Source organism: Vicugna pacos, chromosome 13 (genome assembly GCF_048564905.1).
Source record: "Vicugna pacos chromosome 13, VicPac4, whole genome shotgun sequence".
Lineage (NCBI taxonomy): Eukaryota > Metazoa > Chordata > Mammalia > Artiodactyla > Camelidae > Vicugna > Vicugna pacos.
In genome coordinates, this window is record NC_132999.1 from 21,660,596 (window position 1) to 21,678,419 (window position 17,824).

At 36.7% G+C, this 17,824-nt stretch overlaps 1 protein-coding gene across 4 annotated transcripts in view; it reads right to left on the bottom strand.

The window, feature by feature from the left end:
• The window catches only part of PATJ (PATJ crumbs cell polarity complex component), a 289,824-nt gene that overhangs the window by 117,731 nt on the left and 154,269 nt on the right, over nucleotides 1-17,824 (bottom strand). For all 4 annotated transcript variants that reach the window (XM_072974318.1, XM_072974320.1, XM_072974319.1 and 1 more), the window contains exon 28: nucleotides 11,993-12,189. In XM_072974318.1, the coding sequence (XP_072830419.1) occupies nucleotides 11,993-12,189 (197 nt within the window). The remainder of the gene's footprint in view (nucleotides 1-11,992; nucleotides 12,190-17,824) is intronic.

The window sequence follows — 17,824 nt, forward strand, 5'->3', positions numbered from 1 at the left end:
CCAACCTCTGTACAGTGATGAAGGCAGAGAAAAATTCAAAAAAGGCAGAGAAAAATTCAAAAAAGGCAGAGAGAAAGTGTCAACTTCAAAAACTATGCCTCACCAGATTATAGTACTATTTTTCTCAGTCACTTCCTTATGTGTATATGTATGATATATGTGTGAAGAATTTTTTCAATGAAGAAAACTACACCTGGCAGGTTGGCTAAGGTCTGATTATATCCAGTGTTTGCTAGATGTGGGAGGAAATAGCCTCTCTTACATATATTAATGGGGTGGAAAATTTGTAAAACATTCAAGAAAAATGATCTGACATATCTACATCACAGATTTACTTAAACAATTGCTCAAAGACATATACACAAGTGTGTTATAGTATTATTTGTACTGATATGGAAAATGATACATCATTCATTAAAAAAGGTAAATACAATATGATTCTATTTGTGTATATTAACTATTAAGACTATGTTTGCACAAATGCATATGACTAAGCATGAGACCTACAGGGAGGATGGTAAATTGACAGTGGTTACCTCTGGAGGAGTAGTATTAGAGGTAAAAGAGGGAAGATAATTACTTTGACCTGTACAATTACCATTTTTTATGATTATATGTTACTTTAAAAATATGCAAGAAGTATAATCTATAAGTTAAGAAAGAGAAAAACAGCAATAAAAAGCCATATCTTTATGGCAACTTGGTATGTTAGGTAATCAATAAGAATTAAGACCTATTTGCTAACCTAATACTTTTGAATCATAGCCAGAAACAGAAATAAGGATGGGCAATAAAATTTACTCACAATGATTTTAAATTATAATATTTAAGTACTGTGCAAAATTTTGAGCCTTCAGCTGAGAAATCATCCTACTCTTTTGCCCTCATTTTTCCAGCCACAGCCCCTATGTCTAGGTCAATTCCACCTTTCTTGGCATTTAGAAGAGATGGATGGAGACAGAGACTCAAAAGAAAGGGCAGGAAATACCACGGACCATGTAAGGATCTCTCCTTTGTCCTTTGTGGATTCAAGGACACATTTTGTGCTACTTGAATTGGTTGTCAAAATTGCTGAATCCATCACTGAGCATACCATTTTATTTCATGCAATTGGTGTGGAAGCTGAACTGAGAGGTAAATGGCTGTATTTTCTACAATAAGGTTACAGAGGCTCCTGGTACTTTAGTCAATGTTCTTCTATAACAAGAGCAAAATTTCACATCTAGACTCCTGATTGGATTTATACCATATATCAACTAGGTAATGTATGAAGCACACTGAGGACTTCACCCTTAGAGATTCTCATCTAGTGGGCTGGGGTGGAGGGTTGTTATCTAGGCAAAACTGTCCCATGATTCTGATATACAGCCTTAGTTGAGAGAAACTTATACAGTTAGAGAGATTTATTTGGTAAAAATTTTGAGAAAGGATTTACAGCTTTTATGCTCCCCAGAATAGAGATCAGAAATACCTTAGGCTAAATTATATGCTGAAATTTGAGAAGCAAGAATTTAGATGCCAGAATCACAAAAGATTAAGTCTGAATGGTCCTCAAAGGTACTGACTCTTCTTCCAATTTACACTTAATTGATGATTAGAGAGATTAAGGGACTTATATAAGAAAACTAGTTACTTAAAAAATTTAGTATTAGACACCATCTTTCTTTTTTAAAAAGCACATTTTCAACAAATAATAATTAATAATGTTTTTTTCATTCTGTAATCTTTACCTTTGAATTTCAAGTCAATTATCTAAAGTTAAGAAACAGTAAAAAAAAAACTATATTAAGAAGAGATATCAGATCTAAATAAGGATTTTTATTTAGGATAATGACAAAAATAATTTCATGCCAAAACAGTTGAGGTAGGTCTTTAAAATGTGGAAGTACACTGAAGAAAATATGTGGGCAAAAGAAAGAAATGAGAGAAATGCACGTCTGTATTAAGAACCTATTTAAGTGGTTCAATGTGGCTGGATCATAGAAGGTGAAGCAATGACAGAAGTTGGAAAGGTAAGTTAAAGATACCTTTTGAAAAACTTTGAATATTATGATAAAGAGTTCTGACTATCCCACAAGTCAATGTCCTTTTGTGTTATATTTAAATTTCACTTAAAAACATACATAGATAAGCTACATAGGTGCAGAAAAAGCAAAATACAGTGCCAAATTGTGACTTAAAAGGTGAGGAGGAGGAGGAAGGGAAGGAAAAGAAATGAAGGAAGGCAGGAAGGAAGGAAAGAAGGAAAAAATAGAAGATCATAAAGATTTAAAAGGAAGAAATAAAACTCCCTATACACAGATGAATGACTGTTTACCTCTAGAAAATGCTAAGGAACCAACAAAAACTACTAGAACAAGTTAGTTTAGCATGGTTATAGGATACAAGGTCAACAGACAAATACACAAAAATCAATTGTATTTCTATATATACACTAGCAACAAACAAGAATAAAACTATAAAAATTCTACTTATAAGAGCATTGAAAAATATAAAATGTATGAGAATACACAACTGAAAATGCAAAAGTTCTACACTGAAAATTATAAAATATTGCAGACAGATAATTAAATGGAGAGATAACACGTTCATAATTTGGAAAACTCAGTATTATTAGGATGTTGAGCCCTCCTAAATTCAGCAATAGATTCAATACAATCGCAGTAAAAATCCCAGTAGGCTTTTGTTTAAAATAGAAACATACAAGTTGGTTCTAAGATTCATATGGAAATTCAAAGGACCAAGAATAGCCAAAAACAATTTTGATAAATAAGAACAAAATGAGGACTTAGCACAACCTGAATTAAAGACTTGTTGGGGGGGCGGGGTAGAGGGTGGGAAGGGATAGACTGGGGTTTCAAAATTGTAGAATAGATAAACAAGATTACACTGTATAGCACAGGGAAATATACACAAAATGTTATGATAAATCACAGAGAAAAAAATGCGACAATGAGTGTGTATATGTCCATGAATGACTGAAAAATTGTGCTGAACACTGGAATTTGACACAACACTGTAAAATGATTATGAATCAATAAAAAATGTTAAAAAAAAAAAGACTTGTTATAAAAATCATTAATCAAGGCAATGTAGTAATGGCATAAATGATAAACAGATTAACAGAAGAGGACTGAGAGCCTGAAAACAGACACACAGTTATACAGTCATTTGATTTCTGACAAAGGTGCAAAGGTGGGAAAGAAAAGTCTTAAACAAATGGTGCTGAAACAAATATTCACACGGAAAAAATTAACCTCAACCTCTATCTTACATCACACACAAAAATTAATTCAAGATGGACCATAGAACTAAACACAAAAGCTAAAACTATAAAGTTTTTAGAAGAAAACATAGAACAATACTGTTGCAATCTGAATGTAGGCAAAGATTCTTAGCTAGGACAGTAACTATAAAAGAAAAAATGAATGAAGATTTTATCAAAACTAGAACTTCTATACACAAAAAGATACCATGAAGAAAATTAACAGGCAAGCCACAGACTGAGACAAAAGATCCCTAAACTATATATCTGATAAAGAACTAGTATCTAGAATATATAAAGGACTCCTACATTCAATTCAATTGTAAAAAGACAAGCAAAAAATGAGGAAAAGAATTGACACTCTATAAAAAGAATGCACATGAAAGGCTGCTAAACACATGAAAAATGCTTATTATCATTAGTTGTCAGGAAAATGTAAATTAAAGCCACAATGAGGAACCACTGCAAATCCACCAGAGCAGCTGAGAATGTGGAACAACCAGAATGCTCACACAGTGTCAGTGGGAATGTTCAATGGCCCAACCACCTGGGAAGAGTACCTGGCAGATTATTTTTAAGTTAAACACACAACTACTCTATGTCCCAGGAACTTGCCATTTAAAAAAAAAAGTAAAACATTTGTCTTCAAAAAGACCTGTCACACAAGTGTTCACAATAGCTTTATTACTATCGTCAAAACTCTGGGGAAAAAATCCAAATGTCCATCCACAGATAAATTGGTAAACAAACTGTGGTATAGTTATACAATGGGATATTATTCAGTAACAAAGAGGAACATGCAGCATAGAGGAATCACAGACATGCTGAGTGAAAGGAGCTGGACGCATAAGAGTGCATACTGCTCGATTTCATTTACTTGCAGTTCTAAAGCAGGGAAAACTAATCAAAGGTTAAAAAAAAAAAACAACAATGTAGTGGTTACTTCCCAGGATGGTGGTGGGAGATTCCAATGGGAAAAGACATGAGAAGAGTTTTTGGGGAGATGAAAATGATATGTGTTTGGGTTATACAGGTGTACACAGCTGTCAAAAATGTACAGATAAGATCTGTGCATTTCATGTTTTGTAAATTTTAACACATACATATACACACATGACTATAAAAATAATAATAATTTCTGAGTAGAGGTGGGCATATGGAGGTATAGGTCATACACAAATGGCTGGAAGAATATTGGTAATTGTTGAACTATGTGATAGCTGTACAGAAGAATTTCATCATGTTATCCTGCTCACTTTATAGCTGTTTTAAAAAATCTTCATAATAAAAATTTTTTAGAAGGATGAAAGATATATATGGGTACAACTACCTAGTTAACATTTTCCTGATAGAACAATTTTGATTTCTAATGCTCAAACTTCATAGAATCGACATCTCTCTCATCATAGAATCTATAATTTTTTCAGTAAATGTTGATAAAGGAAAAATTTTTATCTATATGCCCCAATACAAAGTAAAAGATTTTAAACAAAATGTTGTTAGGGAAAAGGTCAGAGCTATATTCCAAGTGTAGAATCACAGGGAGATATTTTGAACCTCACACTCCATACCAACAAGGAGGATGCACAGCTCAGATTCTGGCGGAGCTAACAGAAACCATGTTATTGCAGACAAAGCAACCCTGGGTCAACAGTTGTAGTATTTGGTGATTCTGAAGCAGTATTAGACACTTAACATCCTAAAATGACTATGTGTTACCTATATACAATATTTTTACTGTATTTTAGTTATATTTTAGGAAACTGGTTGGGAGTTTGGGGTTGATGTGTGATGCGTAATTTTCATGACTTAATGAAAAGTTGGCACATGCTGACTGTTTTGGGTGGAACATTTGATTTTCATGTTGGATTACTGATCCTAGGCCTACTTCTTAAAAAAAAACTATAATTAAAACACACATACACAATCCACATTTGTGATGCATTCAAGCAGGTGTTTGATACTGTTAGTAAGTTAAACTTGGAATAAGAATTTCTTTTTCTTCTTCTTTTTTTTTTTTTTTTCATGGAGGTACTGGGGATTGAATCCGGACCTCATACATGCTAAGCATGCACTCTACCACTGGGCTATTACCTGAGCCCACCCTCACCATGGAATAAGAATTTCATTAACACTTTTATTTCAGGCTTCATGCCTTAAGATTGCATGGTGACTGTAAGAAATTTCTATTGTGGAAATAAAGCAAAATACAGAAATAAAGTATATGTTGAGGCTAATATAAGGAAACTGTTCTTCATAACCTCAGAGCATCTTTCCAGACTGCATTTCAGTGTGACTATGGGTATGGCTGGAAGGGAGTGGGGAAGAAACTAGAAAAAGGAGGGGACAGAGGTCTGGACAACTATCCCAGTATGTCACGTGAGGGTCTGAGAAAAAATTACAGAGAGTCCCGAGGGACACTGATGAAATCCAGTTATTCCTCCCAAACAGCAAGTCTCTTCCCCTGTGTACATTCCTATGCCTATTGCTTATACACTTCCACAGTAATTGAGTTCCTTCAAGTATCTGCATTTTCACTTTCTCTTTCATGGCACTTTCTCTCTGTGATTTTAAGACAACGTGGCCACTGCAGAGATCCCACATAAAGCTTCTGTGGAGCAACAGTGAGGACAGCAACAATAAAAATTAAATGATTGTCATTCCTCCAAAAGATCAGTAAGAACACAAATTTTTAGCCTAAATATTTCAGCAACATAAAGATAATGACGTGTGACCAAATAATTCAAAACACTTTCCCTTGACAAGCCAGAGACAGAAACAAAAATGGCAGAAATACAGCTCAAAGACTTCACTCCAGGAAACACAGAAACGAATGAGGCCACCCAATATGAGAGAGGTTTTACATAATATCTCCTGTAGCCTGAAAATAAAACCTTAAGTCTAACAGCGCCGAAGAGGGAAGCTCTTAAATTATGAAGCCCAGAGACGCTCTCAAATTGTGCAAGAACCACCACGAAGAAAAAAAGATTACTTTTCTCCTTTGGTTCTTGAGAGATAGGTATAATTTCACTGACTGCCTTCTTTTAATGAATTTCAAGTGGCATTAAATTTTAAGAAGATAAAATGAGTAACAAGGTATTGCATAGTGAGAAACTACCTCCGATATTTCAAACCAGCACTGGATTAACGGCATTAATCTAGATCAGTCAAAACTACAAAACGATGAGAAATTTACTTCTTACCTTCCAGAATCATTATCAGTCCAGAACTAAATAACTTAAGAACACCACCTTTTGACTCAGAAGAGCCAGTGTTTGCATACTGATTCTGCCCCCTCATGTTTCAGTTTCCTTATCCATAAACTGGGAATTAAAATAACACCTACTTTCACAGAAGTGTTGTAAAAGAGAGAGAACGCATGTAAGGAATTTAGCACTGCCTAGCAAATAGTAAGTGTTCGATGTTAGCTCAGTTCCCAAAACAGCCCCCCTAGCCTCTCTCAATATGCACATCTTCTGTAATTCAGATTGGATAGAACAGAGCGAACTGCTCAGGGAAGATGATTCAGCAAAACACAGGCAGCTACTGGTTACAATACTGTAATGACCAGGGAATCTGCACTCAGAAGACAGGAAAAATAAACACCCATCAGAGGTCCCACGACAGTTTTGTGTATGCGGCTGGCCACTCAGCCAGCACCACTTTCTCCTGTTGGCTTTCAGAGCTGTGAATCAGGCTGCAGACTATTTTAAGAGTCACAAAATGGGGTGACTTTAGCTTTGTATATGGGAAGGTCATACAAGGAAGGACCTGCTTACAGTACTTATTTCTGTCAGGTCTGGTCAACCCATTTCTTAACAGCTTTACTGAGATTTAACAGACATACAGTAAATCACGTATTTACAATGTGAAATTTGATATGTTTTGACACCACTGCCATAATAAAAAGAATTGGTCGATTTATTTTTGTGGTTTTAGCTATTATAAACCTATCTCTGTTAATACTGTAGGGAAAATAACTTTATTACGATTTTGAAATCCTTTCTCTTCCTTCTGTTCCCCAAATTGGTGTTTCTGCAATGGGATATTTTATTCTGTGAGGTCTTAGGGCATAATTATTACATTAAGAAGCATCCTTTATAAAATTACAACTATGTATGGTCACAATCTAAAATAGCCAATCTAAGATGATGGAAGCTTTTGATTATAAATTAGAAAGAATCTTATCTATGGATGCCGAAAAGCTAGTGATTTATTCACTAATGTAGTGTGCTTCTAAATCACATCTAAGTCTTCCAAAAGATTTCAAAAGTAATTCACTGGCAACAAGCAGAGAGTGAAGGACCAGCCGTCACCCTCTGGGACTGTTGTGGTGAGAAAACTCAGACAGAAGTTTTGTCATGAAGCAGCTACATGTACTTCGGTCAGTCATTTCATTTTTTTGGTTTTAATTTTCTCCTCTTATAAAGTATTACTAGACAAAAAGATCTGAGTTTACCTGTACTTCTGTGTTTGCTTTATCCCTGGCAAACATGAGAAGAATTCATACTTTTTTATTTTTAATGGTTCTTAAATAAACCTATTCTACACATGCAAAAATAACAAGATTTTATTTAGATTATCCTGCAGGTAAATGTTACAAAGGGAAAGTACTTCCTCCTTCTCGAAGGGTGTGGGAGCCTGACCAGACACGGCTCTGTGTGCTAGCCCCTCCACTGTGTCCTTCCTGCGCCACCCACACTGTTCCTTCTGGCTGCTTCTGTTACCTGACAAACCACTCCAATTCCCCACGTGACACTGTCAGCTCTCTCTTCCCACACTTGCGCTGTAGAGAAGATTATAAATAAATCCTACATTCATATGACAGCACCATGCCCAGGCCTGTGTATTTTCTGGGACTAACTGCTTAGGGAAAGCCAATACTCTAGTGCAAGTCTCATTCTAGTCTACATGGTAATTATATGCTAATGTCTCTTGAAATTAATGCAGAACTCCCACACCAGCACTGCAGTGAAGGGCAAAGAAGCTGAGATTTAGTCACACTGTCTTCTGGGGCTCAGTGTAAGACGTCTTTTATACACGAATTGGGCCATCCGCCGACAGAGCTTACTAAGAGCCCCTGCACTGTAACGATGCAGTCTCGCAGCAACAAAACTGCTGGCTGATGTCCTGCCAGAAATCAGCCACCGACAGGGCTCCGGGAGACATGCAGAATTTCTCACTTCAAAGAAGCCACAGTGTATGTTTGGCCGTTCTCTTTCCTACTTCCTCAAAATCAGCCTCATCCTTAGGGCCTAAAAGAAGTCAGGTCAACTAAAAGGAGGCTGTGAGCAAAGTAGTAACATAACGGTAACAACAAGGCAATAATGAGGAATAATACAAGCAAGTGGAGTAGTAAGAATAATCGTGACGTGGATAACTTTACCTCCACTGAGGAGAGAAACCACAAAAATAAATGGAGTGTGGATGGATAAACAAATATACAAGATGTGCTCGAGCCCAGGAATCGAGCAAACATAATCTGCAAGCCCACTGTAAACGCCTCTTTCATGATGCAGTGTCTTTCTACAATCGAATACACTGCCAATATCTAAAGAGCAGCTGTTGTAATACTGGCTTCCTGGTACTCATTGCTAAATCAACGTCTTATTCTCAGTTCAAAAGCACCTTGGATTTGATATTATGCTATATACAAATTATCCACATATCACAAAGAAATGACTGAAGTGTTTTCCTTAGAAACCAGGAAAATGTTACCCACGTGAACTTTTTCCCCTCTCACCCCTGACCTAGAGCTGAAACCACATGAGAAGGTGGGTTATAACTGTGTAAGTGTCCATTCTGCACGTTTTTCTACTCTCTCAGCTTTTCAAAATGCTGCGTGGAGCTATGGACGGATAAGAAGATGGCTTCCCTCTGGGATGTATGTTCAGAGACAAATGCATTAATATAAACAAACTAAAAAGAACTGAAATACATAAATCTATGTGAAAATATTATTGTATAAATATTATCAGTTGAAATGTATTATGGTATTAGTATCTGCCAGACACTGTGGCAAAGCTTGTTAATTCTCCTAATACCCTCTGAAGTTGATGCTATACAATCACTAGACTGTAGGCTGGATGAGAAGAAGCACCAAGGATTTTGTTCCCCACTGGAAACTCAGCACGTTGTTCCTATACTTCCTCCTACATGACAGATGCAGAGTGAAGTACTTGCTGAATGAATCAATAATTTCAATTTGACAGAGGATGCAACTGAGGGTCAGACAAATGGATAACTAACCAAAGGTCTGTGATGCTAGAATCTGTGTTTCAACATATTTTTGTTTGTTATTTTTTTTCAAACAAGAGACTCAGTGGAGAGTGGAGGGAGATTAACTTATTGCCATGGTTAATCTTCTTGCTCTTTTTTATCTCTGAATGAAGATAAAGTTACTGAATAGCAGCAAAAGGGCCAAATCCAGAACGTCTAAGGAAGGAATAGAAGGGGTCTGAAATGATAAGATGTTAATATTCTTTTTCAGCCAGCACAGCCCTTCAGCCTCTAGCCTAGACAAGAGATACTTGAAGTTTCTGTCTTTAAGGGAGGAAATGTGATCTAATTAACAGCCAGCTATGCACCACACACGATGTTAAGCCCCTTCTGAAATGCAACTAAAAACTGTAAGCCTTGGGATAAGTTAAAGCAGGTCTTCTGAGTCCAGGGCTTACTGCCCTGCACACAGTGTTGACTTTTCTGTGTGGCCTGTAAAACACTCTCATTACTCTGCAGACACAGCTCATCTGTTACCTCTAACTAACAGAATGTTAGAAAGAGAAAGAAAATACAAGTGCTTCTGTTGGTCTGGATCCCATAGGCCATTCCATCCTGAGTCTTTAAGAGAGAATAGAACTAGAACCTTTATAGTCCAAATTATAGCTTTGGGGACATTTCCATGTACCACACAAGACAGGAAATCTGCGTCTAGGTACGTATAACACAACACAGTGACAATATACATGATTCCCTAAGGCCTAGGAGCATCATAAATCAGGGTTCTTGTGGATCTAAACAAATAAGGTTTGGCTGAAGTGCCTTGGGAAATACAGTATATTTCAATGACTGGAGCATGGATCTGGGAGTCTGGCAAGTCTGGGTTCTTAATGAAACTCAATAACTTAGTTCTGTGAGTTACTTATGCAATTTTCTCACCCACAAAATGAGGATAATATTATTGCTTACTATATAGGGCTCATAAGCATACTGAATAATGTGTGAGCACTAGGTACAATGTGAAGGACAACTCAGTAAATCAGCTTTTACTTTCATCATCATTACCACCACCATCACTTCAGTCTCATTTCTGAAGAAATCTCTAAACACAAGCCAGGGAAAATACACTTGGAACAATGAACTACATTGGTAAATACACACGGTCACCTTTGATTTTTATTTATTTAATGATCATGCTAGTCAGTGCTACTACCCGATGCGGATCTCTTTCATGATGCTGTATTTAAAAAAAGAGCAAGAAAAGAAAATTAACTCCAGGAGTGACTTCTTTGTGGAAACAGGTTTTAGATGGGAAGAAACCACTGGGGCTTGGAAGACAGAGGGTGACACTAATGGGCTCATGGTTGTGTCTGACCAGCTTTAGCTGTGATATTATTAGGCAAGTCACATTATGGATGACTATGAATTCTATTCTGAGTCAGAGTCTGAAGAGGAAATTGTAAAGCAGTCTGATGCTCAGTGCTTCTGTGATTGAGCTCCCCTAAATGTCCAAGTGTTGGAGTATTTTATCCAAGAGGCCTTAGAGCACACTGGTTAACAAAGAGCTAAGAAGTCAAACTGCCTGATATTGAATCCCAGCACCTCGGTTACTTTGTGACCTCAGCAGTAAAGCTGTGTCTGGTACCAAGCACACAGCAGCTGCTGTTGCTGTTGATCTTTTTATTATTTTCACTTTTGTTATGCAACAACTGTTTTACATCTCTTTTCTTCCTCTAGACTGGGAGCTGTCTGAATGAAGGGACTGGATGTACTCATCCCTTTTTCTATGTCCCATCCTAAGAGACACTCAGAAAGTGTTGGCTGAATGAATGAATGAATGAACAAACAAAATAGCAAATAAATACCAAACTAAGATCAACTCAAAGCAGAAACCCTGACTTTAAGTTTAGGAAAATACGAATAAGCTTTTCAGACTACTGATGACATCATCTAGAGTACTAGCAGAGGATCACTCATCTCCTTAGCTCCTCCTAACTCTCTCCTGTTCTGAAATAAGGAACCTATGTGGCTCTAACCCACATCACCAACTTCACAGATATTAACCAGTCTGACAACCAGTTCACAAAGTTCTGTTGCCTCTAACACCTTCCCAAAAAACCAAACGACGACAACAACGACAACAAAAAGTCATACGATTAATTCAAAAGCTAAAGAGAATTTTGATAAATACTAATATTAGATTAATATACAGATTAGTTCTGAATATTTTGGAATTTATATTAAAAACAAACCTATTCTTTTAATATGTTTCCATGAGATTTTGCTTAAGGGCCATTAAATTATTTTGTGAGATCAGTTTTTACTTATGTAGCCAACAGCACTTACATGCAATAATACGATTTTTGTTCTTGCTTGGGAAAATGATCTTAAATAGTTGAAGAAAATAGAATTTGTAACATTCTTTCCCTTCACTTCATTTTCTTATACACTATACCCTTACACCCCTTCGCCTCACCAGGAAAGCAATTAAGAATATATGCCCCTCACCTCCAACAGTTCATCTCCAATACGCATTCGTCCATCTGTGGCAGCAGGTCCTTCTGGGTTAATTCCCACCACAAATATGCTCATGCGTGACCTGTCCTTATTACCGGCAAGGCTGAGTCCAAGTCCATTCTTATCCTTTTCAAGTTCAATAATGTGCAGTTCTCCAGACAGGTCTGCATATCTTTGCTTGATTTTTTCTATTTAAAAAGAAAGGTAAGAAAATTTTAAATAGAGTACCTGAATCTATATTACCAGGGTACTGGCATTTCCCCATCTTACTTTACCTCTATGGATTCATTTTTTCATCTTTAAAATGAGCATAACACCCACTTCATGGATATTGAGAACATTAAAATACACGCTAAAGGACTTAATGGCTCATGGCATATAGGTATTTTATTATTCTTTCATTTGATCTTCTGTCTCACCTTGCAACCTCCACTTTATGGTCTAAACTACCTACTTTAGGATTTGATTGGTTACGTCAGATGGTTATGTTTCACTTGTGTTGATTCTGTGCAACAAAACCACACTGGCAGATCAGTGTGGGCATCGATATTGCTTTACACATGCCTTGTACCCCACACACCACCAGCCCAGGCCAGGTGTGCTGCCAGGGCTCAAAGGCTTGCTGCCTACTCCACAGTGAGATGCAATCATCTCATCAGCTGAATAAGCAAGCAGTAGCTTGCGACTATCCTGGAACTCTCTGTGCTCAGCCCAACACTTGACTTAAGTTCATTGTCCTTAGAGGGAACCCTTGCAAATTGAAAGCTTAATTCAGATAATTACTGTTAAGGGGGAGGGGAAAGAAGGCAGCCTAGTTCATTGCATCACTTTACCAGACTTAACAAACATCTCTTTATTAGAGAGTAGATAAATTTAAACCTATAAGCTATTTTATACATTAAAAGAATTAATCACACATGACTACTTATTTTAGAAAGAAGTGAAATCTGCCTGCTTTGCAAGGACTTTGAGGAGAATCTTAAAGAACTTTCACTGATGTTTATTATTAATAATAAAGAACATATTTAGCAAAATATAGTAAAATAAAATACTTGTAATGTAACAAAGCTGTCTTCTATATAGAAATAAAATTATTCTTATTAACACTGATGTAAATAAACTCACAGTATTTTTATTGGTCAACTACCAAGAACAAGGCACTATATGGGTACTTTAATTAGAGACATACAAAACACATTAACCCTCAAGATGCTTCTACAGCAAAACAGGGCAAGCAAACAAATACAACAAATACTAAACAACTATAATTATGTAAAGAGAAATTCCAACCACAAGTGCCACTCAATAAATATTTATTAGTGAATTAGGTCAGTGAATAAACATTAAATTAATTGCACTATCAATAATTGCTTTTAGAGTACTAAAATTTGATATGGCTTGAAGAGATTTTGTGGAAGAAGCAGAATTTGAGAAGGTTTTTAATTTTAATTTTTTTAATTGAAGTGTAGTTGACATACAATATATCAGTTTCAGGTGTACAACACAGTGGTTCACCATTTATGTATATTACAAATTGATCATCACAATGTCTGGTAACTGCCCGTCACCATACAAAGTTATTATATTATTGACCATATTCCCTATGCTGTACATCACATCCCTGACCTGTTCAACCTTCAGAGAAAAAAAGAGGTAACCTTCATGGCCAAGAACGATGTATTCATTGGCTTAGACAGGTAAATGATTAATGACAAGAGGGATCCTCCTTCGGTAAAATATGGCTCTATCACAGTTGATGAACAACTCAATGGTACTACAAATGATGACTCTTCATCAACACATTCTTGTAGCAGGATAGAAAGCAAGGGCTGAAGGGTCAGAATCTGATTCAAGTCCTAGCTGAGGCACTTAACCCCACTGGCTCCTTGGACCAATTACTGGACCTCTACCAAGAGCAGATCTCTTACTTGTAAAATAGGGTTGTTACCTTAAAATGGATGTTGACTAAAAATTCCTGGATATAGGGTCCAAATAATGTTATGGAAACATACAACCATGATTTTCATCACTTAGTTATGTTGAGGTTTTAAGTTAGCCTTAAGTTGGTGACAAAGCTACTCTTTTCTTCTTTAATTGTGTCTACCTTGAGGAAAACTGAGGTTCGTGAAAGGAGGCAATGGTTCCCCATGATGGCATGAAGGAAGCAGGAAGACAGTCCTCCAATGGGAATCACTAGAGGAAACGTCTAGCATCATTCTTCCCCGGATTCTCTTCTGTGAGTTACTCACAGTGAGGAGTCCCAGAGGCAACTTCTTGAGGTGCAAAGGAATAAGAGCACTGGTCCAAGTGACTGTCCCATGGCACTCAGGCCATTGTGGTGGCTTTAAAACTGTGTGCTAGTCAAGTGTGGAATTAAAACCTTTTCTGTAGTTTCAGTCTGGGAAGATAAAGTTTTGGAGGGGATGGTGGTCATGTTGCACAACAATGTGAATGTACTTGATGTCACTGAACTGTATCTCTAAGAGTAGTTAAAATGGTAAATTTGTTATGTCTATTTTAGCACAATTAAAAAAAAAACTATCTACAGGCTTAAAAGACCCTTCAAAAAACTGGTTTGCTTATCAATACTCCACCAAGGTGCTAAGTTATAGATTTTGTTATCCTTGAATTTTTAAAACAAGCAGCCCTATTTTTCTAGCCAGTGTTTTGTTATGATACTAGAAAATTCCCATTTGCTCAATTAACAAATATTGATTGAATCCAAATTATGTCAGGTCACACTATGCAATTTGTTTTCAAGGACCTTAAGATCCATCATTAAAGACAAGCTTACATATAATTAATTCTAATTCACAGATAAAAACTATGAGAAAAACACCAGCAGCTGAAGTCACCCATCCATTTTACTGTGTCACAAGGAAAACCAATTAATGCCTGCAAACTACATGAATATTATAGATATTCTAGCCAACTCTCATTCTATTGGTTAGATACACCTTCTACTGCATAATGCCCAAACTTTGTTTTAGTTGACATTTCCAATAATCCTGCATCCAACTTCCTCCAACTTAATTTGCCTAAAGATTAACACATGGGTTATTCAGTTTTCCTTGACTTTTTCTATTATTCCTTTTTTTTTTTTCAATGGGAGAAAGATGTAAGCTCAACAGAATAAAGTTCAGCAAAAAAGCAAACCCTGGAACAATAAAGAGCTGAGCATACTTGAATGGTTATAAAGTTTTATTAATAATTCATTGAGGACCTAAGTTGCAGAAACTATGTTAAAATCATTCAATAAATTTTCTCCATTCATGATAAAAATCACCCTATCATGTAGGAATTATTATCTCTGCATTCTAGATGTGGGAAATAAGACTCTGATGTTGAATAACTCGCCAAAGGTCACACAGCTGGAAACTGATATAAAAAGGATGCAAAACCCAGCTTTGTCTTTCTGTCTTCACAGTATTATCTGAAAGAACCTTTTTAGATTTCCTCTTTCTGTTGTCCTATCATAGAATATAAACTCCATGATGTTCCTTGTACATCCAGTTTATGGCTGTCTTCTGCACTTAAAACAGTGCCTGGAGTATATTAGGTGCTTAGTATATGTATATAATACATGCCTGCTGAAAGCATAAAGCATTTCTAAGGTCTTCTTCAACTGCCATGCTTACAGTTCTGCCAGTGCCCCAAACAATGCTACATAAAGGCGATCTGAGATCTAAAATCATTGGATGCATGCAATTTGTTTCAAAGACAATGCCTTCGTTCAGTTAAAGAAGGCAGAAGAATGGTTTCTTCTTTGGATTTGTATTCAAAAGTAACAAAATCCACTAAGACCACCAGAAAAACAAAGTACTATGTGTACATTATCTTTTAAAAATGAACTCTATTAAGCTGAAGAAACTGGAACTTGAAAAGCAAAAAGGTTGACAGTTTATCTTTTTTTTTTTTGGTGCATCATAAAACAAGAAGAGCAGTAAGCCAATAAAAATGCCAAATGCTCTGTAACACATTGCTCTTTAATTTTCAGTTAAATTTGTATTAGAATTTTCAGGCCTCAGAATTTGGGTTATCCTACAACGTTTATTTAAACCCACAACTACAATTAAATGATGGCAGGTCCAGCTCTTCAGATAAATTAAATGCTATGTTTTCACCGTATCTTAAAACCAGAGACTTTCAATTCAGGCAAAACAAACTAAGATACTGTGTGAAAGTACCTCCTCTAATAGCATGTCCCTCCTCCAATTTATAAATAAAAAAATAAGGCTGAAGAAATGAATGTTATAATGCTAATTTATAGGGACAAACTAAAGTCTTCAAGTTTGTAGTTCAATTCTTTCTCTACCAAATCATGTTAACTTTCTCCAATAACGTCTTAAAGAGCAAGAATGACTCCCAGTTTTTCCCTCAGTTAAAGAGGCTATCTTCAGAATCCTCATAGCATCATAACACCCCCTTACACTAAAAAAAACATTTCATGGTTCAACATGTCATCAGACCCTTCCCATACAACCACAGACACCTCCCTCTGCAGGTGAGTGGGCTGATACTCAGAGCGGAAAGGTGATCTCACCAGTGTTTGGGCCAGGTCTGCTGAATCTAAGAGCAGTGCACTCTCCCACACCACAGCTGTCTCTTAGACTGGGAGAATTTTCAACAGTAAGAGGCTCCCTGAAGGGAACGCAAGCAATGGTTCCCAGGCTTAGTCTCCTTAGATTACGTGCCGGACTGGCTATCTAAAAACCAGCCTTGCAGCCTCTACAGCAGAATCACGACTGGGCTCCACCAGCCAAGACTCTGAGCCCGTGAGTCTGAGGCAAAGTTTGTAACAAAGTTCTCAGATGATTCTCAAGGTCTATAAATAACTGACTAATCTCCCATGCAATGCAAAAAATTTTTTCCACAGCAGTCATGACAGTTAACCATAAAGTTCACAGATAACCAAATTTAAGGCAGCCTTTAAATATGCCCTTCATAAAACTAATCTAATATGGAGATGATCTCTGGCTCCACAATCATGTCTCAGGAATAAATAATAGCGCTGTTTTGACTATACAATAGATTACTTTCATATCTCAATCTTTCTCCATCTCCCGCCCTCCCAGGCTGCCTCCCTCCCTCATTTCCTGTAATTGCCATTACCAATTGCTTCTACTAGGTAGGTATAAAAGGTGAACTAGAATTTCAAAAGGGGAGATGGAAAATGAAGTTAGTGTGTGTGTGTGTGTGGGGGGGGAAGCAGAACTCAATTCTCATCTTTGAAAAATCAAGACACCACAAGCCAGTTTGCTAACTCAGAATTTGAGAAATCATAGCTGAGCTCTCTTTCTGTGTCTGGCTGAGTCAGCACAAACTATACTACAGCATCAGACTCCTAGCTCAACCTTGGGGAAGCCCCATGCTGCCTGCCGGCATTTGCTTTAAGGGCTGCTGGGAGTCGTTTCCACGGCAACCAGTGGGTAGGGAAAGAGATGTGTGTGATGGGGGTAGAGAGAGAATGGTTTTCTTAAAACTTATTTCAATTTCACTAAAAAAAAAATTGTACAGGTGGGGTAAAAGGAATTTTTACTTCAAGCCAATGAGATTCTCCTCTAAAATTAAAGGAAAAAAATCCAGGAAAATTAAGGAAAAAAAATTCTTTGTTTCCTATACACACATACATACAGAGAAATCACATAAGTACTAGCTTTTAGCAACATCCTTGTTACTGGTATTTCCTAGAAATACTTGTAATAAACAGCCAATCTTTATACTGATTTTCATTGACTTTCACACTGTGTTAGTCGAGTGGCAGTAGTTCCTATCCCAAACAACCTAGACACCTTCCATCTCTAAATACAAATCAGAAATTAG